The sequence below is a fragment of the Rhyacophila brunnea genome, unplaced genomic scaffold, assembly GCF_057557595.1.
Source record: "Rhyacophila brunnea isolate RB1 unplaced genomic scaffold, BYU_Rbru_1.0 scaffold_2, whole genome shotgun sequence".
Taxonomy (NCBI): Eukaryota; Metazoa; Arthropoda; class Insecta; order Trichoptera; family Rhyacophilidae; genus Rhyacophila; species Rhyacophila brunnea.
The window spans coordinates 18,972,487-18,995,448 of record NW_028232859.1 but is presented as its reverse complement, the minus strand read 5'-3'; the positions used below and the strand labels follow the sequence as shown (position 1 = coordinate 18,995,448).

At 28.2% G+C, this 22,962-nt stretch overlaps 2 protein-coding genes across 5 annotated transcripts; both read right to left on the bottom strand.

The window, feature by feature from the left end:
- Nucleotides 1-7,038: 7,038 nt before the first annotated feature.
- LOC147071997 (monocarboxylate transporter 9-like) lies at nucleotides 7,039-13,365 on the bottom strand. Of its 4 annotated transcripts, none has more exons than XM_085947018.1 (8): nucleotides 13,110-13,365; nucleotides 11,051-11,177; nucleotides 10,356-10,790; nucleotides 9,595-9,877; nucleotides 8,654-8,801; nucleotides 8,189-8,333; nucleotides 7,282-7,470; nucleotides 7,039-7,198 (listed from the first exon to the last, which is right to left on the bottom strand). In XM_085947018.1, exons 1-8 carry the CDS (start codon nucleotides 13,230-13,232, stop codon nucleotides 7,068-7,070), a joined length of 1,581 nt encoding a protein of 526 aa, XP_085803144.1. In that variant the 5' UTR covers nucleotides 13,233-13,365; the 3' UTR covers nucleotides 7,039-7,067. The 4 variants fall into 4 exon arrangements, with proteins under 4 accessions (XP_085803144.1, XP_085803145.1, XP_085803146.1 ...); XM_085947019.1 differs by having other exon boundaries at nucleotides 9,595-9,874; XM_085947020.1 differs by lacking the exon at nucleotides 7,282-7,470.
- On the bottom strand, nucleotides 13,129-22,205 carry LOC147071996 (monocarboxylate transporter 7-like). Its single transcript, XM_085947022.1, has 9 exons — nucleotides 21,937-22,205; nucleotides 21,397-21,523; nucleotides 20,724-21,146; nucleotides 19,937-20,210; nucleotides 18,828-18,975; nucleotides 17,130-17,274; nucleotides 15,678-15,866; nucleotides 15,492-15,588; nucleotides 13,129-13,259 (listed from the first exon to the last, which is right to left on the bottom strand). The coding sequence occupies exons 1-9, from the start codon at nucleotides 22,057-22,059 to the stop codon at nucleotides 13,235-13,237; spliced, it is 1,551 nt and encodes a 516-aa protein (XP_085803148.1). The 5' UTR covers nucleotides 22,060-22,205; the 3' UTR covers nucleotides 13,129-13,234.
- Nucleotides 22,206-22,962: the final 757 nt, after the last annotated feature.

Genomic DNA, 22,962 nt, shown 5'->3' with positions numbered 1-22,962 from the left:
TTAATAATACATATTTATCATGTTTTCAATATTCATAGAGATAATAATAAAAAATATAACTACTATTATTACCGGAGATTGGAGCCAAAAGCGCATTGAAAAATCCAGTCGTCAGAAATGCCAATGCATACCCAGCTGAATATTTTTCTACTGTTAGAACATCAGCGCACATGAGAGGCATACCAATGTAAAACCATCCCCTGAAGAATCCCAACAATGCTGTCATTATAGCCACTCCTATGTAGTCATTGAACTGAAGAAATACTGGAAAATATACAACATTATAACAGAATGATAATAATACTTTATGAAGAGACGGTATTTATACGTAATTAAATTTTTATGACCCTCAACAAGTGAATGCGTCAGATTCATTGGTACTATCTACGAAGATGATAATATATCAAAACCCAACTAGATCATGATCAACTGGCGCAATAGGAAAACAATAGCAATATACCTATTATACGTTTTTAAAACCTTTTAAAATGCTTCAAAATAACTTTGTAGCAATGTAAATTTATGTTATAGTAAATTTATTTTTATTGTTTAGTATAGTTAATTATTTTTACTTACATATTCTTGTAACTGTTAGACACGAGATACTTGCATAGCATAGGTAACGACTTCTAATTGTGAAAAATTTGCTCACAATTGCCATGAAAACCCTTGAGGTCAAGTCAGCGATTGAAGTAATTGATACGCATGAGGCCACTTGGGCCTAAAAACAAAACATATTTTTTTAATTTATAATATTTTAAATAATCAAAATATTATTTAATTTGATGGTTTAAGTCTTTAAGTATCTTTTTAAAAATATAAATATAAATTATCTGCAATTAAAAAAATATATACCTAATACGTTTTGTATCACTATTTTCATCGTCTGTTTTTTTCATAATTTATAAATAAGTTTATCATAAATTTTATATAGTAAACATTTATAGCGGACTTATATAGTCAAGTAAATTTTAACCCTACGATAAAATACAGGATTTAGAACACATTGGCAGTTAGTTATGACTCAACAATATATAATAATTTTATATAGCAAGTTATAAAACGATGATCGTAAAACATACCGTTGTAAATCCATATTCAAATAGCAATAGTGGTTGCAGCATGTAAAATTGTAAATCACAAAACATTCCAATTCCGATCGCAAGGTTTACATTAAAGAATGATAAATTCTTTAGCAATACTAGATCTAGATTTATAGCCAATCTTTTCCTAAAATAATAAAACAATTCAGTAATGAGTTATGAAAAATTATATACCAGTTTATCAAAAAGTAGCATATTAAACTGACTAGACTCGTAAAGATGAAATTTTACTTACAGAATTCCAGGATTTTTCATTAGTTTGTTATTACCATTTCCATCAATAACCACCACCATCTTATCATCATCACCGATGACTATTTTTGGAATATTCTTATCGATTGTCGCAGTAGTCATTAAAGGTATCGATTGCTCCTTAAATGAGGTATTATCATTCATGATTGACATTTCAACACCTGCTTCATTGATGGGGTCCTTCGTTTTATCTGCATAAAGTCTGGTTTTAAAATAATTTCATTCAATGAAAATAATTAAATTATAAAATATTTTGAAGGCGTGTCTTGCATGAAAAAAAAAACAAATAAAAGTTCAATAATGTTTTCACTGCCAATTATTTCGATTGTACTTAGTTTTTATTTTCTTAGATATTTAGTTAATATTTTATAGAAAAATTGGTATGGGCTTTTTATTTATATTAAATTTTATGTATGTATGGTCCTAATATTGAAGCTTGATTTGATATAAATAAAAAGGATTTCAAGTTATACACATTAATATTTTTTATAAAAATCGATGTTTTTAAAAATAGATATAAAAATATTAAAACTATGAATTAGTCAAAAAATCTCTTAAGTGATGCTTAGAAAACTTAATAAACTAAATTTTAATAATAAATATGACCATAAAATATATGTAATAATAGGGTGCGGTCCGATTCAACAAATTCACATTTTATTACATTTTTTACAATTGTAAGTATATCTTTGACTTAAAATAAAAAATATTTTTCTTTTTAATGTTTTCAGATACATATTTATTCATTAATACAGTTGAAATTGTAAATTATCAAAAAAATGTCTCAAATTGCAAGCTTCGTATTTTTCCGCTAGGTGCCTATTTAAAAAGGCTCAGTGAAGACTTCGCCTTAATGTTAATGATAGGTAAGGAGAGGGGGGGGCTAAAAATCTTGGCTTGAGGGGACCGCTTCATGATGTGGGGGCCATATATTTAACCATTAGTCACAGTAATATTTTTTAAGCATATATAAAATCTCTGGATATGAAGGTATATTATGACTACTTCGAAAAATATGAATGTATGCATAAAATTTAGATATCCTACCTTTTTCAGGGTGTTCTTCATCATCTACATAGATAATTTTCGGTACTAAATGCCACTCGGCTGGTTGATACAAAGCACTTCCAACAATACTGTTTGTAGTAATCGCCCCAATAAGTGCCATCATTCCACGGTATCCATACATGTCCAAGGTGTATTCGACAAAAAATGGGAAGAGAATCGACCCAAATCCAACGACAGACATACAAATTCCCATCATCATTACGCGTTTTTCGACAAAATACGAATTGAAGGTTGTATATCCGGTTGACATAAGGATTCCCCACCCAAATCCGTTTAAAATCCCATTAGTGAATAACATTTGGAAAACGCTGGTGATGAAGGTATTCAACAGCCAACACAAACTGTAGCAAATTGCTCCAAAGATGGCTATTTGTCTAATTGAGAAATATTTTTGCGCGAAATTCACAATCAAACCTGAAATAACAATGATCAATATTTACACACATATTCTTTAATATTAATGTATTCGATTAAAGAATTGATTTCATTCTAGATTAACACAATAATTGTATATAAACCTCATTATTGAATGGTTAAATAATGTACTCGTAGGTACGAGGGTGGGTCAATAATTCCTTAGAAAAAAGCATTAAAACAGTTTTTATTTTTGTATTTTTTTTTTATTTCTCAACATAATTTCCTTAGAGCTCAATACACTTGGTAAGACGTTTCTCAATTTTTTTTAAACCGTCAGAAAAATAAGTTTTTGGAAGGTCCTCAAAATAAGCATTTGTCCGATCGATGACTTCTTCATTTGAAAAAAAACGTTGTCCACTTAGCCATTTTTTTAAGTTTGGGAAAAGGAAAAAGTCACTGGGGGCTAAATCTGGCAAAAAAGGTGGGTGGTCGACCAATTCGAACTTCAATTTTTCAATTTTAGCCATTGATCGTAAACATGTGTGAACACGGGCATTGTCCTGATGAAAGAGGATTTTTTTCCTGTTTAAATGAGGCCGTTTTTCTTCAATTTTGTTTTTTAGCTGGTCCAATAAAGATGCATAATAATCCCCTGTTATTGTTTTTCCTTTTTCCAAATAGTCAACGAAAATAATTTCACGTGCATCCCAAAATACAGTAGCCATAACCTTACCAGCTGATTTTACGGTTTTCGCCTTCTTTGGACATGGTTTGCCTTCGCAATCCACTGCTTTGACTGTTCTTTCGTCTCGGGAGTATAGTGGTGTATCCATGTTTCATCCACAGTCACAAAGCGACGAAAAAATTCATCCGGATTGCGTTGCATGAGCGACAACAGGGCTTTAGAGGCCACCACCCTATTGCGTTTATTGTCGACTGTGAGCAAACGCGGCACCCATGTTGCAGAAATATTTTTCATGCCCAATTTGTCATGTAAAATAGAAATGACGCTACCTTTTGAGATCCCTGGAACCTCAATTATCTCACTCAACTTTAATCTTCGGTCACTTAACACCATATCGTGGATTTTATTGATCATTTCTGGTGTAGTCACCTCTACAGGACGTCCTGAGCGTGGTTCATCCTTTGTTGATGTACGACCACGTTTAAATTCATTTAACCAGTTATAAATAGTTGCAAGTGAAGGAGCAGATATGCCGTGAACTAAATCCAACTCATTTTTTATTTCCTTTGCTGTTAACCCTTTTATATTAAAATGTTTAATAACAGATCTAAACTCAATTTTCTCCATTTTCCATTTTTCCATTTTCCACAAGCAAATTTTTTTTTTTAAAATGTACGAGAAACACACAACAACCCGACCAATCTGATTGAAACTTCGCAGCATACTGAATCGGTAGTGCCGCTGCATGAAAACAAACCGCTTACAGTACTAGTCGCGCCACCTGTCGGCTTTTCTAAGGACTTATTGACCCACCCTCGTACCTACTATACCGCGTTTTTTAAAAACTAACCTAACCTTATATTGTAGTACCTACCTAATAAGTGTATTTTATGGTTAAATGTAAATTATTGTACTCATTAAATTTTGCCATATCACAATTTCCGTGAGCTGTCATAGCCATAAAGCATTGAGATCAAAACATAACGCGTTATTCGTGGACAGACAGTAATGTCCACATTAAATAATTTCAATAAGAACATTAATTTAAAGCGTTGGACTATAACGCCGTGGGTCCCAGGTTCGAATCCTGGGTCTGGCAAGTACACTTATTGTTTTTCAATTTATGTGTGTCAGGGTATGGACCTAATAGGTTGAGCAAGTGGCTGACATCCATTTCTCGTAAAAAAAAAAAAAAAACGAAATCAGTCAATACAAACCTCTACTCTGTGGAGGCCCATATGATCCTATTAGGATCGGACATGGTCGAAAAAAAAAAGGATCAAATATCGTATAAAACAGCCGCCTTTACTTTTAGATATTTGGCTACTTAATAATTACGACCACCTTTATGCTAACTTACTTTTAAATCATTTAAAAAATTATATAAATATATACGATATGATTATATTTCTAATTCACTTGCCTACATATTTTCTCCTGTTTCTCTATTGTATTCCGATGGGTTTTATTACGTATTTTTTAAGTGTTTTATTTTGCTCTCAATGCTATACAGCCTTCGGTTTCCGATACAATAACTCACGGTGGACCGTAATTTAGTCAACTGCATATGCAAAATTTTCCGGATACGTTTTTTTATAAGATAGATAATATTGTAATATGTTTTACTTTTTATCGGATACTAGAGCATGTTATGTCATTCATTTAATTTTCATATTCACTCAAAATTGTTTTATGTATATAATTTTATTGCCGTAATATAAAAATATAATAACTGATTAAATATTTATGAATGAGGTAGAAATTAGTGAGCAAGATCATAGTGTTTAGATGTAAATAAAAATTCATAGATAATAAAATATTGTCGTTTCCATACTTAATTATATTATTAGCATGACGTACCTGCTAATGATATTGTAATACCAGTCACACCATATACACTGGTTAGTACACTTGAAGAATCATTGTTTTCTTTTAAAAAATCGTTGAACATTAGACCAAAAGAGTTTGAGTGACACATGCAGACTGTCTAGAATAAAAATGATTTTTATAGACAGACGATTTATTATAATGTAATTATCCATTAATAATAATAATAATGAAACTATTTTGTTTATTTTATGGTGCTCGTGGTTATAACTGGAATCATTCTACAGTAGCATCATGTCGATAAAAATAATTTGGAGTTGTATTGGTATTGTTCCAATACTGAGAAACATACCAATACAACTGCTATTTTCTTTTGCTGTACCCATGATGCCACTGTAAAATAAATTCCACTATAAAAATATTGATAATGTAAGTAATTATTATATCGAAAAACTTTGTTATTAATATATTATAATAATATTTTGAAACAAGATTAGGATAAAATAATTTCTTTTTATTAAAATGAAGAAAAATAATTTAAATACTTACAAATGTCAAAGTGAAACCAACGCATATCATATATCCCCAACCATTTTCTGACGGTACCATCACGGTTTTAAAATTCTTGTTGCCAGACGCCATTTTATTGTATTATATTATTATATTTCAATTTGGTACTCTCAATTTAGATAAATAGTAATTAAACATAGTGCTTTATGTAGCACAGAATACACGGTTTGTTGAGAATGAAACAATTTGAATTCAAATTGTCTCATGCAAATTATGTATTGTTATCGCAAAAATGATAAGATAACCGGAGCCAGGCAAAAAGTCATACTTAAAAGCTTAATAATATTACACAATATTATGCGTAAGCGTATAGAATGACCTAATAATTATGTATTCAAATATTTTTCTGACTGGTGTTTTTGTAGTTGTTCGTCACTTTCTGCTGGAATACCATTTTGTAGATGTTTGTTATTTTAATTTTGTATGACGCCCATACATAATTGACAAATAAACAAAGAACTATTTTAATGGTTGTGTAGTGTATTGTACACAAATATATAATAAAAGAAATAAAAAACATTGAGATCTTAGTATACCCACTTAGATATATTATATTTATTCTAAAATTGATATTTTTTATTTAATTGTATATTCACACCTCAATCAATAATACAGCTAGATAACTTAATTGAGGCTGTATTTGAGAATATTACAGAATTTTAAGCTAAATGTCATTCCTTATACAATGCAATATGATGTCAGGTAACGTAACATAATGTGTTCGTATAAGACTTGGATAGTATATAATATTATAACGTGTCCAAAGAAATCTCAATCAAAAAAATCCTACTGAAAACTACACTAATATGTTTTAATATATAATTGGGTTTTATTCATCAAGATGCGACAGTTAATTGTTATTTTCTTACTTTATGATATTTACAATTAACTAAAGTTACATGAAGTATCTAACTCAATCTAGTTTAATATACAATTTATCGACAATGTCATTTTTACTAAAAAATAGTTTAATTTAAATGAATAATATCTTGATAATAATATTATCTAATTCAATCAAGTTATATTATAAATTTAATAATATTAAAGTCAACAATACAATTATTTAGTTATAGTCTTGGTTGTAGACATATGACATCATTTTGAATATCAGTTTATAAAATAAATACAAGAAAATTTATCACGGTTAAATTTCTGATAGTTTTTTGGGTAACGAAATAAATTAAACTCTCGTTTACATTACTTGCTTATTTTATTTCTTTTTTCTTATTACTAACATACCATAACTCGAATGTCCACGAAATAATACAAAATAACGAAATTATTGAATTTAAATAAAAAGCCACTGTATAGTTTCCTGTTACATCTTTTAAAATACCTGAAATAAAGAAAACATTCATTATAAAAAAGAACAATTTTATTGATAAAACCACACTTTATTATACATTTGAATAGTCTTACCAAATAAAGGCATTATTAATGCACTCAATAAAGCACTTATAACATGTCCAAGTCCGTATGCTGCCGTATATCTTTCGATATTATATTCATCGTAGACTAACGATAAAGGAATATGCATACAGCCTCTACAAAATCCCAACATTCCACATAAAACTAAAATCCCGTTTAAACTGTAAACGTGTATGAAAACTGAAATAAATTAAAAATGTTTCAATTTTTACATAAAGTTTTTATAAAAAAAAACAGCGAACATCTTACTAATGATTATTACAATAGTTACAAGTCTGTTTTATAAAAAATATATTTAGGTAAAGAATAAAATTATTTACACACATAATTTGGAATACCTCAGAAACACTTAATGTACTAAATAACGAACATCGAAATCAAGGCGGTGTGCTTTACCTTATTATATTGTTTAGTATAATATAATATACTAGTAGTATATTGTTAGGAAATTAGTTATTGCATCGATAGTTTAATTGGGCCCGCATTGCGGTGGTTGTGGGTTGAAGTTTCTGTACACTTTTTTTACACTAGGAAAGTTAGATTAAGTAAGGAGTTATTCAAAATTATATATGATATATCATAAAAAGAAAGAAGTATAGTATATAACCCTTCTACTATAAAATTATTTATTAAAAAAAATATATATATATAAAATTATGAAATAGAGAAAAGAGGGGTAAATTATAAATTATGTTTTATGTATTTAGTAGCAGTAGTAATATTACGTCGAAAAGGATAAGTTAAATAAATTTACATCTGCAGTATAACTACAGTGTGTTTCATACACGTATAATGAAGTATGTTTTTGCAAGATTTTTTTAGTCTGGAATTTACATTATATTTCTGATTTAAGTTGGATATTTAATGAAAAATAATAATTAATCAAAAAGAAACTTACTCAATTTAAAAACTGCTGATCCGACAACTCCGTAGAAAAATAAGGTTCTACTTTTAAATTCAAATATACTACTCGCTATGGCTATGACTATTCTAGAAATAAAGTCACCCACTGATACAGCCGATAAGCAAACTGCCACTTCTCCCTAAAAGAAAAAAAAATGTTTAGCCAATTTTTCGATAGTATTAGAGAAAAAATTTGTCCTATGTATTTATCTTTCCCCTATCGGACGTTATCCAGAATCAGGGCGATCTTCTCCTTATCACATGCTGCCTGAAAGAGTTCATTAGATACTCATATCAATCATGTAGGTAGGCTATTAAACCGCAGAATGCTGTCGTTTCCGTCATTTCGTGTACTATTGAGCCGCTAATGCTTTTCTTATATTCTCTCATAAACATTAATAAAAATATTTATAATATAAAATAACATCGTACCTATATCTATTAACAATTTCATACTCACGATTGACATATTAATGAAATATAAATATAGTGGAAGTAGCATATAAAATATAGATTCCAAGGTCATGCCAATTGACATGCCACAAGCAATATTAATAAAAACGTAATCTTCCAATAAATCCAAGTCCAAATACTTCACAATAACATTCCTAAATGAGAAAAAAATATATTATTATTAGTATGACGAGTATATATATATATAAGTACATTGAGATGTGTGTTACATAAATATAAAAGGAATATACTCTTATAAAATAAATACTGAAGTAACAATATATACTAAGATATTCTTAAGAGCCATCCATAGACTGAAACCGCGTGTGGTTTTGAACTGTAGGCCATATCTACCTATTTTCACAAAATATTATGTTTAAAAACCGTTTATGCCATACACTTACACATACAAGCTTGGTAAAACTATATTTTCATGAACATAAATCATAAGTTTAGTATGGCACACGGTTCTTAGCTGCATACGGTTTCAGTGTACGGATGGCTTCTTATTTTATATGCTATATAAAAAATTTGATTTGAATGTAAAAAAATGATGACTGTGGACTTTTATATGATCATCAGATTTATATAATTATGAGAAATAGATTGGTGCAATTTATTAAAAGTAAATAATATGGAAACTGAAATTTTTTAAAACCCTTTATTTTAGTAGGTAGTGAAACAGATATTTTTTTGGTAAATTTTCCAAATTTATTGTTATCAGACTATCATCATCCAAAGTTAGTTAGTAAAATTTAGATTCTACTATATTATGTTATATTAAAAGATCGCCACATGTATAAAATAATTTCACATAATAGATAGGTCAATTTTATAAAATTAATACTACACTATCTAGTATTTACTAAAAAAAAGTATTTGAAATAAGCACAATATTAATTTCCAAACGGTACATTTTGAAACAAAAATTAAATATGAAAGCCATACCATTTTGAATTATTCTTCTTGTCAGTAGTAACAGTTTTCAAAGGCATTTTTCGTATCTCGTTAGTATGAGAATTTGGTAAGGAATTTTTATATACTATGTGTCCATCTTCATTTTGTTGTTCAATAAAAACTTCGTTTCGTTCACTTTTTTGAGAATCACTATCATTATACAAAGTATTATTAGGAGATAAAAGCTTTTCAGACTCCTGTCGTACCGATATTTCTTTGCTATCAACTTCATTTTCATTTTTATTTTTATCATGATTTAAATATTGTACACCTACTTCAACAAAAAAATCCATATATAAATAATAATATTATTCTAATGTATGTTTTAGTGTATGTCAATTAAAAATTGGTTAGTTGATAATAAAAACAAAGACTAATTCGTGAAAAAGAACAAATAAATAGGACCATAAATACCACTAAATAAAAAAAATATTATTTATTGTTTTTATATTATAGAACAATTTAAATTGTTAGGTACATAATTTATATTTCTATTGCGATTTCATAACATTATGTAGTGGTACAGAAACCAGCTACGTGTCCACAATATTCTACAAGATTATTAAAGGAAAAAACGTTTTGCTGTTTCAACAACAGATGTCTTTTTGTAATTTCCATGGAAGTGTTTTCCAATGAAATGAAACCGAAAACTTTAATATCCAATAAATTTCAATTCAATTACATTTTTGGCTTGTATATGTGTATTTAACCAAGAAATTTATTAACTAGATAATAAATTAAATTATTCTTACCTTCGACAATTGCAATAGTATCTTCATCAATATTATCTTCTTTTATAAGGTGCCATTTAATAGGTTGCATTAGTGCGATCCCCAAAAATAGGTGCAAATCTATTGCAGTTGCTATTAAATTTGTACCTCTAAATCCATATTCTTGCATTAGAATTTTCATTAACATTGGGTAAACCATAAGGATAAGGGCAAATAATATCTTTGTTGTGCTCATTACCATGAGTCGCCTCTTCATAAAGTATTGGTTAAAAGACGTGAAACTAATCGAGATCAAAATCCCACAACCAAGACCCTGGAGAAATCCAATTGTTAGTATCATTTGGTTGACGGATGTGATGAAGACATTCCCAAACATTCCAGATGTGTAAAGAAAGCCACCAAACCAACCCACTTTACGGAGAGAGAATTTTTTTAGCAGAATATTGCTTATTATACCTAAAGGATAAAATTAATATATTATATTACAATATAGATAAAATCAATATATTTATAAAAAATATACCTTATTGTTTTATATTTTATATTTACTTAATTAACAAGTACATTATATTGAAAATATAATAAATTAGCCGTAAAAGGCGCGGTAAATCAATTTGTAATAAAAACTATATGATGTTTTAAAGAAATTAATTGACTACTAAGTGAAGAGTTGTTTTTATATACATAAATATTATCAATAATGAGTGCTTACTTACCTGAAAGATTAAGCATGGTAGAAAATAATCCATTCACTCCAGAAAATCCACTGATTCCTTCACCTAAATCTTCAAGAAATCCGTTGAATATCATACCAATACAAGATTTGTACGCAAAAGAAGGCACCTAAGTCAAAATAATATTTAATATAATTAATTGGTTAAAAACAAATATTATCTAAAACAAGCTTATATCATAGAATCTAATTTTTAATGTAGATTTTTATAATATTATAATATCTGTTAAACCATTTCTTTTATTCAACGAATAATTTACAAGACTTAAGAATATAACATTCAATATATTGTACATATATAACTTGAAAACACGTCAGAAAACACAAGAAAAAATCTGTCACCCGATGGGATTTCGTATTTTGAAAAATAGATTTTTTTCTAGTTGGTTATCTGAGGTGTTTTCAATATATTTATATTTGCATAATTACGAATCTGGGCATTAAGCCCAGAATATTCAATAAATATATCAGTGAAATGTTTCATAAAGCTATTAACACAACATAAAAACAATAGTGTTTAGCATGGTCACAAATGGACAAGTAACGATTTATATATTTTGGTAATATACATATTTATTTGGTTTGGAATGGAATCCAAAATATTGGATATACAATTTCAATGATGTATCTAATGTTCCACTATTGAAAAATATAATATATATTCATAGATATATATTGTATATTATACTGCCTTATCATATAAAATGGAAGACATAAAGGATTTTATAGTTTGGTATTTAGATGATAATATACCATTATATACTCACTTGGTATTGACTGTTAAATTTTCATAAAAAACTTCGTTATTTTTACATGTGCCCAAATTGAAATAAACGGTAGATAATGGGAAATCAGAGTTTTATATACTGTGTTATTTCAATATTATAATATTTGACAATAAGAAAAAAGATTATATAAGAAGTTTTGTGTTTTTAGCATCTATTGGGTAAAACAATTTTTTTTACATATTTATAGCTTAACTCTTTATCTTATAATTTTAATTTGTTCAACGATATGCCAAAATTTTGAAAATGTTGAACAAATTATTATTAGATTATTGATTTCGTTGATATTGATTGTAAGCGTGTAATAGATAAGTATCCAATTCTTGTAATTTATTTTGAGCTATTTTTATCTGAACGGTACCTGAAAATAACACAATTTAAAAAATGTTTTTTTTAATAATACAGCTAAATCCCAACGCGCAATATAAATCTGCAAGCAGACTTAACATACCGTCTAAATTTAGATGCATTATGGCGTTTCTTAGAGAAATAATAGGCTATAAAGATAAACATCCAATATGAAGTAGTATATTATTAAAGTATATAATAATAAAGATACTGCATCATCTAATATTCACTAGATATAAAATCGTTTTAATTCTAGATGTCACGTATTTTATTTATACTTTAAAGTATACCAAAATAGTATGAGTATTAAAATATTATGTAACGAGTAATAAACAAAAGATTTAATAATATTAGTATAGATTTCCTAGAATAAGATAAAAAAAAACATAAATAATAATATCTTCATAATTAATAATATGTGACCTCTTTGTTTCTCTTTTTCTCTTCTTCTCTATATTTAGTATACTTATTATATACATAATTATTAATTAGATTTATTAATTATGTTCGCTATTAATTCTTGATAAAATCATTAGAAATAATACTTTGAATGTTTAGTTATACCAAAATTATATATGTACTCCAATTCAGAATGTCCGTCAGGATGAAAACGGTCTTTAGTTATAATAGTTTCGGAATAATTAAGTACTTATTTAATAAAATCTATACTTAATTAAAGATTTTAAGTGTTTTTTCTTTAATATAATTTATTAGTTGTCTCTTTATTCATTCTTTGTAGTTCGTTCTTCGAACCACCTTGACAATGTTTACATGCAAATAATAAATAAGATTCAAAAATATGATGATGTTATATATACAATCCGTTGAAAAGTATATTAATTTAAAATGTTTTAAATTTACGTACATACTTAAAAAAAACTTGACTCGAAATAATTTTATTATACTTACTACGACCAATGCAAATCCGAGGCATACTATATATCCCCACCCTCCTTCTGGAGGAACCATCTTGTAAGTATTTTTTGAGCATTTTATATCGGCACTATCTGGTGTTGATTTTCCGATTGACATCTTCAGAAATTATAAAAGTCGCTTGAACTATAAAGACACAGAATGAACGCAGTTAATTATTTTATAAATTATGTTTTGAAGAATATCGAAAACAATATTATACTACATGCTACTTGATTTCTAAATTTCGAGTGAATAAATAAATGATAAAGATGAATTTTCCTGATAAGCAGGACGGAAAAGTTTTGTTTACTCTTTAGTCTTATTATCTTATTTTCCTTCTATAAAATATATTTTTAAGTACCTACATAATAATAGAAAAAGGTACATAGTAAATTTTCTTGTGGTTAACATTAATATATCTAAGTAAAGAAAATATATAATCAATTATAATAGTTTATTCATCATACGTGTGGTGTTCACATCGTTGCAAAATAAGTGTTGTTTATTTATTTAAGAAAACAAAACATTGTAGACATAACAAATGTAAATTCAAGACGTTTACCACGTGAAGTTTACGTTATGTTATAACAAATATTACGCTCACAAGAGAGAAGAAGAGAATATACGTAATAATAATAATTAAAAAAAAATCATAAGTACAATTTTATACAGAAAAATAAAATTTCGAATATAAAATACTGTGACTATAATTATTTATGAGCTTTCTAAATCAATTGTGTAGATATTTTTTAATTTTTATGGTTCATTATTTTATAATAAGGAAATAAATACTAAAATCATTAATTTTCATTTTCAATGCATTAAACTTAAAATAATTATTACTGGTTGCTTACAAATCCCAATACTAATCTAATGCTTATCATATAGCCTTATTTTTCTTTTGATAGGATCAGTATTTTTGGTTTAAATTATAGGTCTTATTTCTTATTCGATAATATGTAAATAGGCTATGCTTAGCAGCGTGCATATATTTTTTATAGTCTGATATATTTAGTTATTTAACGAGACCGATAAACTGTCTGATAACATGAAAATTCTAATAGATTTAAGTTTTGTACTATTCCATTCATTCCATTAGAATTTTAATTGAAATTCCACCAAGTATCCTCGGTCGATAGTATTAACCCATAGCTTACGGGCCGCACAAAATTGTGTTTTTGCTAATTACTTTTCAAATGCAAATTAACACGTTAATTACAAAATTATTTAAAAGGGCCCGTAAGCATTGTGTTAACATGCATATTGCTTAATGCAATGATCGTCTATCTAGTTTGTCTGATCTGGACTCTTCAAGAGTTTTTTTGGTCACATATCGCGCAGGGGGATAACAATCTTAAAAAAAACTCGTGATATTTAATCGGGTTGAAGTTGATTAGGATGAAAAAGTGTCGTATGAATGTATCAAATCAAGAGTGCCACGTGGTAACAGGTTCTGAATGCCGCTGTATTTCGAGAAGAATATAGCCGAGACGCGTATATAAGACTATTGCGGGCGGCCAAATCTCATTCTCCATGATTCTCAGTCATGAGTATCATGGAGAATCATCACTATAATTCTCTAAAAATAAGAGATTTTTACTTACTACATAACATAAAGTAAAATTGCGGTGTGTCACAATATAACATTATAGTGAGGAGTGAAATCCACGATTTTTTTAATGTATAATACCATATAAGGTAGGCATGTCACAAAATAAACTGTGTCTCTTATATTACCCATACGAAACCAAGATGTGCGCGCGGTGCTCTTGAAGTACCAAGTTATTTAGGTGATGAGTGGGAGCCACTAGCAGTTTCAGGACTGGCATCGCGACTTTTCGTGTAGGTTACCCTTAGGTAGACGAATAAGAAAATAAACAGAGTCATTCATGTTTTATTTACTGATAAATAATAAATTGAATACATAATTGTAATTTCCACGACATTAAAATAAATTTCATGATAATTATATTGTAATTAGTTATACCATATAACTACAATGATCAGTATACTTAAAGAATTAATGTTCTCTTATAAAAAAATATCATTGAATATTAGACACAAAAGAATTAGTATGACACATGAATACAATACAATATACTGTCTAAAATAAAATAGATTTTTATAAGTTGTTAAGATCTAAATAATATTAAATTAAAGTCACCAGAGAACTAATTAATTTTAGTTATAATATTATATGTTTAATATTTTGTCAATATCCATGTAATTTTGAATTTTAAAATTATATGTATGTCTTGAATTTGAATCGCCGTGTTCAAATAAGTTTGTGACGCTTTACTGGGTTTCGAAAAATGAAACGCTCTTTTATGTAATGTATATAATTTTATTTATTTTTTCTTATCTTTATTAACATACCAAAACTCCAACATCCACGGAATAATACAAAAAAACGAGATTGCCGTATTCACATAAAAAGCCACTGTGTAGTTTCCAGTTACATCTTTTAAGATACCTTAAATTGAGAAAACACTCTTATAAAAATGGATACTATTATTTTTAAAACAACTCTTTATGTTTATGAATACATTTGAATGCTCTTACCAAATAAAGGCGTTATTACCGCACTGAATAAACCGCTTATAGCATGCCCAAGTCCATATGCTCCTGTATATCTTTCGCTATTATATTCAACGTAGACTAATGATAAAGGTATATGCATACAGCCTTTGAAAAATCCCATCAATCCACATAAAATCACAATCCCGTTGAAACTATAGACGTATATGAAAACTGAAATAAATTGTATAAAATGATTTAATTTTAACACCTTTTTACCACTTAATTGGTTAATCATAATTATTAGATTATAAAACTACCCAATTTTTGGCACGTATCCGGAAATTTGTACGTAAGCAGTTCACCGCAATACGTGAAACATGAGTTCGTGTAACGTTTAATCAAATGACGAGTTCTTCGTTGAAGTGGAGTATATTTGTTACTTTTGTAGCTACAACATGTGGCAAATTTTATGAGATGTCTTTACTAGGTTAGATTAGGTTAGGTTAGGTTAGGTTTAATCTAATTGGAACAGTACTATTTGCAAACTATCGCCGCATTTTGTAAGATACGTACAAATGTATTCCACGGTGAAATGTTCAACGAAGAACTCGTCATTTGATAAAATGTTATACGAACTCATGTTTCACGTACTGCGGCACACAAATGTGTCCCACGATGAACTGCATACGTACAAATTACATGTAACCGTTTGGTAATGGGTGTTATTTTTACTTATATAACATAGGAAAGGGTTAACTGTCAACCCGACCTGTGATACTGCGCTCACTTTTTGACATTATTATCTAAAAATCATCATTAATAGAGACATCGCTACCAAATTTACATTGAAAATTACTCGTCAATACACAAGATTGCGTTCAGCGATAAAACTCATTTTTAACTTTACGGGTTTGTTAATTTTAGCATCATTGGCGCATATGTAGTGAGCGTCATCGGAGCTCATTTCTTCAAAAATGAGGCTTGAGCTCGCGTTACGGGCAATGGATATCGGTAACAGACTAAATGATTTTTTTGTAATATGGATAATATTGATCCGGACGAGTTAATTATTGACTTATTAATATATGATGCTACGGGTCATACGGCGGCCGCAATCATAGACTTATACAAATAATTTATTTTACGATAACTTGATTTTGAAAATAGACTTGTTAATAATTGGACTAAAAGGTCGGGTTTGACACTCTGGATTTTTACTTGTAGGACTACGTGAAGCCAATGTCTTATTAAATAACAATAATTGTTCACATCAATTGACATCACTTATTGGTATCTTGGAAGCCAACACTGTTCGTGTAATTGTGTTTTTCGGCCAGCATTACATACTGTGGCCCAAAATAGACGGCCAGAATGCGCTTCGTCAAGACAGATACGGTGGCCATTTCATTTTCAAATGTCAATATCATGTACCTATTGATCTTTCTATATATTTCAAATATAAAAACTATAATTAATATTTATAAATAAACTTACTCAATTTAAAAAATGTTGATCCAACAACTCCGCAGAAAAATAAGGTTCTACTTTTAAATTCGAATATACTACTCAATATGGCTACTACTATTCTAGAAACAAAATCACCAACTGATACAGCCGATAAGCAAACTGCAACCTCTCCCTAAAAACAAAAAAAAAATTTAGCCAATGAGTCACACGTATTATTTTCATTCATTATAATCTTCTCTCTTCTACTATCCTTTATTGGACATTAAGCAGCTATTTTTTTATTTATCGCCAACTACCTGAAATAATTAAATGAAGCTGCATTTGTATCAATAACGGAGGTTATAGAATCACGAAATGCCTTTCTTTGGACAATGAGCCAGGGAATTCTGTACATTCAGTAATTTTACCACGATACCGTAATTTATGGTACAGTTTTACTGGTACGTAGAAATTGCCAGCACTTTTCCGTTCATTTGAAGTCGTCAATATTTCTTACACTATTCGTCCAGAATATTCTAAGGATACGTTTTTATAGTTATAATAATACAATACACCTCCATTATATACAAATACTGAATATAAAAATGGCTAAAGATGTAGTTTTTAACATGGTTGTTAAGCATGACGTGCATATACAATATAAAGTAGGTAAAAACAATTTGTATTCATTCTTTTCATAATAAACGCTCAAAAATAGTACACACTTAATGGCGCATTGAAAATGAGATCTAATATTATTAAATAACTCGATGACGTGTATTAGTTCGTTTACTCATAGCATAGCTATATCAATTATCGATGTCTCTCTGAATGAATAAGGTGCTGATCGATAATACATCATCTGGATTAAATACCTATCATATTATATTGTGGTTCATTTTAATTGATGACTTTCCACGAAGAATTTATAGTTAAAACTATATTAAAGCAAGTACGTAGGGACTCATTGTTCTTGAAATATCAAGAATGCTACACTAAATCTGTAAAATTATAGTAATATAAATTATAACATAAATAATGTATATGTATATTCCAAGTTAATCTAATTTATCATTAAATTTATTCTCTTGAACACATATGTTCAATATATTATGGAATCTACATTATTAAATTTTGTTATTTATTCCTTGAATAAAAGAAAATTAATAGTATATTTTGTCTTATTATAATTCATAGAATTCACTAAAAAATATTTTTCAATAATTTTTCAATTCTTAAGCAGTTATAAAATAAATACACACTTATAATTTGTTTATGGTATAATAGTCCGTTTACACGTGAATGGATATACTGGTGGCAATACGTATTTTTGCGACTGCATTAAACCCGTATTATCGTTGCAAGTTGCAAGTTTAGCAGCTTCTGAATTTCCACGCGATAGTTGCAACTTGCTTGATGTATGCGGATTAGCAGTAGAATGATAGTGGCAAACCTGCCGGAAAAATATATGAGCAATTCGACGTTTACCGATTTCTACAATCTGTCAAATAGCGCCATATTATATGGAGCCTTTTGACAACAGGTCTCGCTTATGCTTGAAGAATGAGATTGGCGAGAGAGTCAGCACTTTTTCTTGTAAAAAGTTATTATCGCGATGGTACTTACTTTGATTTACTTACTGTTGGTACCAGTTAATCCATGCAAGTTTACAGGCGCTATTATTCATAAAAAACGTAAAACATGTTTGGATAAATTATAATAATAAAATGTTAATTTTGTACTCACCATTGTCATATTAATGAAAAATAAATATAGTGGGAGTAGCATATAAAATATACCTTCCGAGTTCATACTAATTGACATGCCGCAAGCAAGATTAATAAAAACATAATCTTTCAATAGATCCAAGTCCAAATACTTAACGATAACATTCCTAAATTAAAGAAAATATATTATTAGTTATTACTAACATTGAAATTATATATATCTTCCAGACCTTATACTCCGAAAAACGACAGGAAAGAGCGGAGTGGCGGTACCTCTTTGGCAAAACAGTTGGCAAATATTTTTGAAAACATTTGTTATTTATTATTAAATAAAGACATGGTATTTAGAAGCGCCGGCTTAGTTATTTGGTCACTTAACATAATAAAAGATAGGTACTCAAATTATTATTTATCCCCTCGTTCGGAGGTCAAAGTACGAAATGAACTGCAGAGCAAGGTGTACCCGAAAAGGCTGTCTCTTAAACCTAACATACAAAATAATGCTCCTAAGCTCATGGAGAAACAACAATGTAGTTTAATAGAAGTAAGAAGCAGGTCACTAGATACATGTTTTTTTTAAATTAGTAACGTTAGGAACATTGAAACTATAATTTACGGTATTATATAGTTTTATATTTAAAAATGCTATATTATATTCTTTTAGGAAAAATGTGATTAATAATATGTTAAATTTGATGAAATGTAAAATATTATATTATTACTGTATATATTATAATATTTCTGTATGCTCACTAGATTAGTATATTTTTTATAAATGAATTGGTACAGTTTCTTATATCAATAACTTAATAAGAAAAATGAAATATTCAAAAATTTCAAGAAGTAAAACGGGTATTTTATAATTTTTTGTTTACCCGAGTTTATCGTTATTGTTGTAGTCGTCCACACCAGTCAAGATAACCAATGTTCAATTGTTGATTATATTACATAGGTATAACTCAAATATTTTCAAATGGTTGCTTGGTCACTTTGATAAAATTATTAGTGTACTTTTTAGTACCTACTTGATATTAAATACAATAAGAAGAAAAAATTCGAGATAAACATGATATTGATTTCCAGGCGATAAATTTTGAAACAAAAATAAAATATGAAAGCCATACATACCATATTAAATTCTTCTTGTCAGTAGTAACAGTTTTCAAAGGCATTTTTTGAACATCATTAGTATGAGAAATGGACAAGGAATTTTTATATCTATGTCCATCTTCATTTTGTTGTTCAATACAATTTTCATTATGTTCACTTTTTTGGGAATTATTGCCGTCATTCAAAGTATTATTAGGAGACAAAAGACTTTCAGACTCCTGCCGTACTGATGTTTTTTTGTTATCAACTTCATTTTCGTTTCTATTTTTATGATTTACATATTGTACGCCTCCTATATTGATAAAAATATACAACATGTACTTATTCAATTAACAATCAATAATATATTTCTATTTTATGATGATTTTTTCTTATAATGACAATTCGGTAGATGATGATTATATGAAAATACTAGTACTGTAGTGTAAAATTAATAAATTAGTACGACCACAAAAAATATCATTACATATAAAAAATACAGTCTTATTATTTTTATATTTATATAATATGTTAGTATGTAGCTATAAAATTTATATTTTAATTTATTTTGTGGTGGTAAAGAAGCTAGCTGTGCGACATAATATTCTGCAAGATTAAAAAAGGAAAAATATTTTGAACTTTCACCAACAGATGACTTTTCTACAATTTTCAAAGATATATTTTCCAACACAGCTGAAAAACGGAAATATTTCAATACAAATTCTATTAATGTATAATAATGAAGTTATTTATTATGATTAGTGAATTGGTGTTTTTAACAGAAAATTTTATAAGTAGGTGATAAGCAGATTAATATAATTCTTACTTTCAACGATTGCAACAGTAGTTTCTTCTTTTATGAGGTGCCATTTTAAAGGATGCAGGAGTGCAATTCCCAAAAATAAGTGCAAATCTATTGCAGTTGCTATTAAATTTGTACCTCTAAATCCATATTCTTGCATTAGAATTTTGATAAACATAGGGTAGACCATGAGGCCTAAGGCAAATAATATCTTTGTTGTGCTCAATACCATGAGTCGTTTTTTCACAAAGTATAGGTTAAATGACGTAAAACCAATTGAGATACAAATGCCAGAGCCAAGTCCCTGAAGAATTCCAACTGTTACTATCATTTGGTTAACGGATGTGATAAAACAATTCCCGAATATTCCAACAATGTAAAGAAAAGCGCCAAACCAGCCCACTTTACGTAGAGAGAAATTTTTTAGCAGAATATTGGTTACTATACCTAAAAATTTAAATTATAAATTATATTAAAATATAATTAAAATCAGTAAATATATATACCTCATTGTATATACTTACGTAAATACCAAGTACCTCATATTGAAAACAAAATGAATTAGCCCTAAACGGCGCAATAAAATGGTTTAAGTTTTAGATTGCAGCGGCTCGATGTTTTAAAAGTAATAAATTAACTTTCAATTGAAAAGTCGTTTTTATATTTAAATGCTATGCTTAATCCAATCGCTCCTTACCCGAAAGATTAATCATTGTAGAAAGTAGTCCACTCACTACAGAAAATCCACTGATTCCTTCGTCTAAATCTTCAAGAAATCCATTGAATATCATACCAATACATGATTTGTATGCAAAAGAAGGTACCTACGTCAAAATAAAATTTAATAATATGATAGTTTGGAAACAAATCACTTAAAATAATATACTTGTATCATTCTATATCCACCGCAAATAAAATCGTTTTAATTTTATAATTTAGAATTTTAGTATACACTTTAAATTACATACATTTTAGTGGAAGTAGGTACATAATATTATAAAATAAACTATATAGAAAATACTTAAAATTAATTGTTTACTGGATAAAGAATATAGATTTTTGTTAATCATACTTAGGTTTATGATAATGTTTAAAATAAAATATATATAAAATAATAATAATATCATGTATAAATAATTATGATCCAGTGAACTGTGAATTCATTAAAAAGGGTTTTTGAAGAGTTGACACAAAAACATAACCCTACTTTAAAAAAATGTAATAATTTTGTACTTACAAAGACCAATATACATCCAATGCATATCATGTAGCCCCATCCTCCTTCTGGAGGAACCATTTTGTAAGTCTTTTTCAAGCATTCTGTATTAGAAACTTCTCCTGTTATTTTTTTGATTGTCATCTTCAGATATACAAATCGGTCCTAGACACACAATAAACTTAATTTATTATTTAATTATTCATGTTATGAAATATATTAACGACCATTTATTTATAATTTATTAAACGCTACTTGATTTCTAAACTACGTAATAATAAATGAATGATAAAGGAGCATTTTTCTGATAAGACAAGACAGAAAATTCTTGTTTGCTTTGTAGTCTGTATTATCTTATTTTCATTAAATATAATATTTGAACGTTCAAATTCATACAAACATAAATGATTTTCTTACCGTAAATTTTGGTAAATATTTTAAGAAAAAATAATACAATGTTGGAAAATACCATTATTCAGTTTGATAGGCTTCGATATTGAATTTATTTTATAGCACATTATGACTGTAATTTCCGAGTGTTACTTTATTAAATATTGTATTATACTCCAAATATAAATTATGTACAATTTAAACTTAATACTGCATTGAATTTTTTTTATTAATGATTCTATCGATCTGAAACCTTTACTAATATAATCTTATACGATTTCCAAAGATGAATGTAAACATAATATTGAGGTCGTCGATCTACTTTCAATATAATGCAAGTTTAGCATTGTATATTGCTCTTATAGAGAATGGGTAAAAGCTCAAGCAAGATAATTGGGGGATAAGGGTGAACAAGAAACCTCACCATTTCATTAGTATGATATTATGTAATGCATTCAATTTATAATATTTCAGGCAAAATAGGTTTTGTTTTTTAAATTTTTGCTATTTAACTTTTGTGTGCTCCTCTATCTCAGGAGCGTACTTAATTCAAAGCTTTTTTCAACGCAGTAAGAACACACTTAAGTTCGATGCAACCTCAGTCTTAGGTAACTGATTCTCAGACAATCACAGTCATGAAAAATACTGATCTTTCAC

What these genes read in the sequence shown, in the direction of transcription:
- LOC147071997 (XM_085947018.1), bottom strand. Translation starts at nt 13,232, where the DNA reads ATGTCAATCGGAAAATCAACACCAGATAGTGCCGATATAAAATGCTCA. An exon ending in ATTTCATTAATATGTCAATC is followed by an intron (nt 8,334 to 8,653) that starts GTGAGTATGAAA and finishes TTTTTCTTTTAG; the next exon opens with GGAGAAGTGGCAGTTTGCTT. An exon ending in ATTAATAATGCCTTTATTTG is followed by an intron (nt 7,199 to 7,281) that starts GTAAGACTATTC and finishes TCTTTATTTCAG; the next exon opens with GTATTTTAAAAGATGTAACA.
- LOC147071996 (XM_085947022.1), bottom strand. Translation starts at nt 22,059, where the DNA reads ATGACAATCAAAAAAATAACAGGAGAAGTTTCTAATACAGAATGCTTG. An exon ending in GACAAGAAGAATTTAATATG is followed by an intron (nt 18,976 to 19,936) that starts GTATGTATGGCT and finishes TCTTTAATTTAG; the next exon opens with GAATGTTATCGTTAAGTATT. An exon ending in TTTTCATTAATATGACAATG is followed by an intron (nt 17,275 to 18,827) that starts GTGAGTACAAAA and finishes TTTTGTTTTTAG; the next exon opens with GGAGAGGTTGCAGTTTGCTT.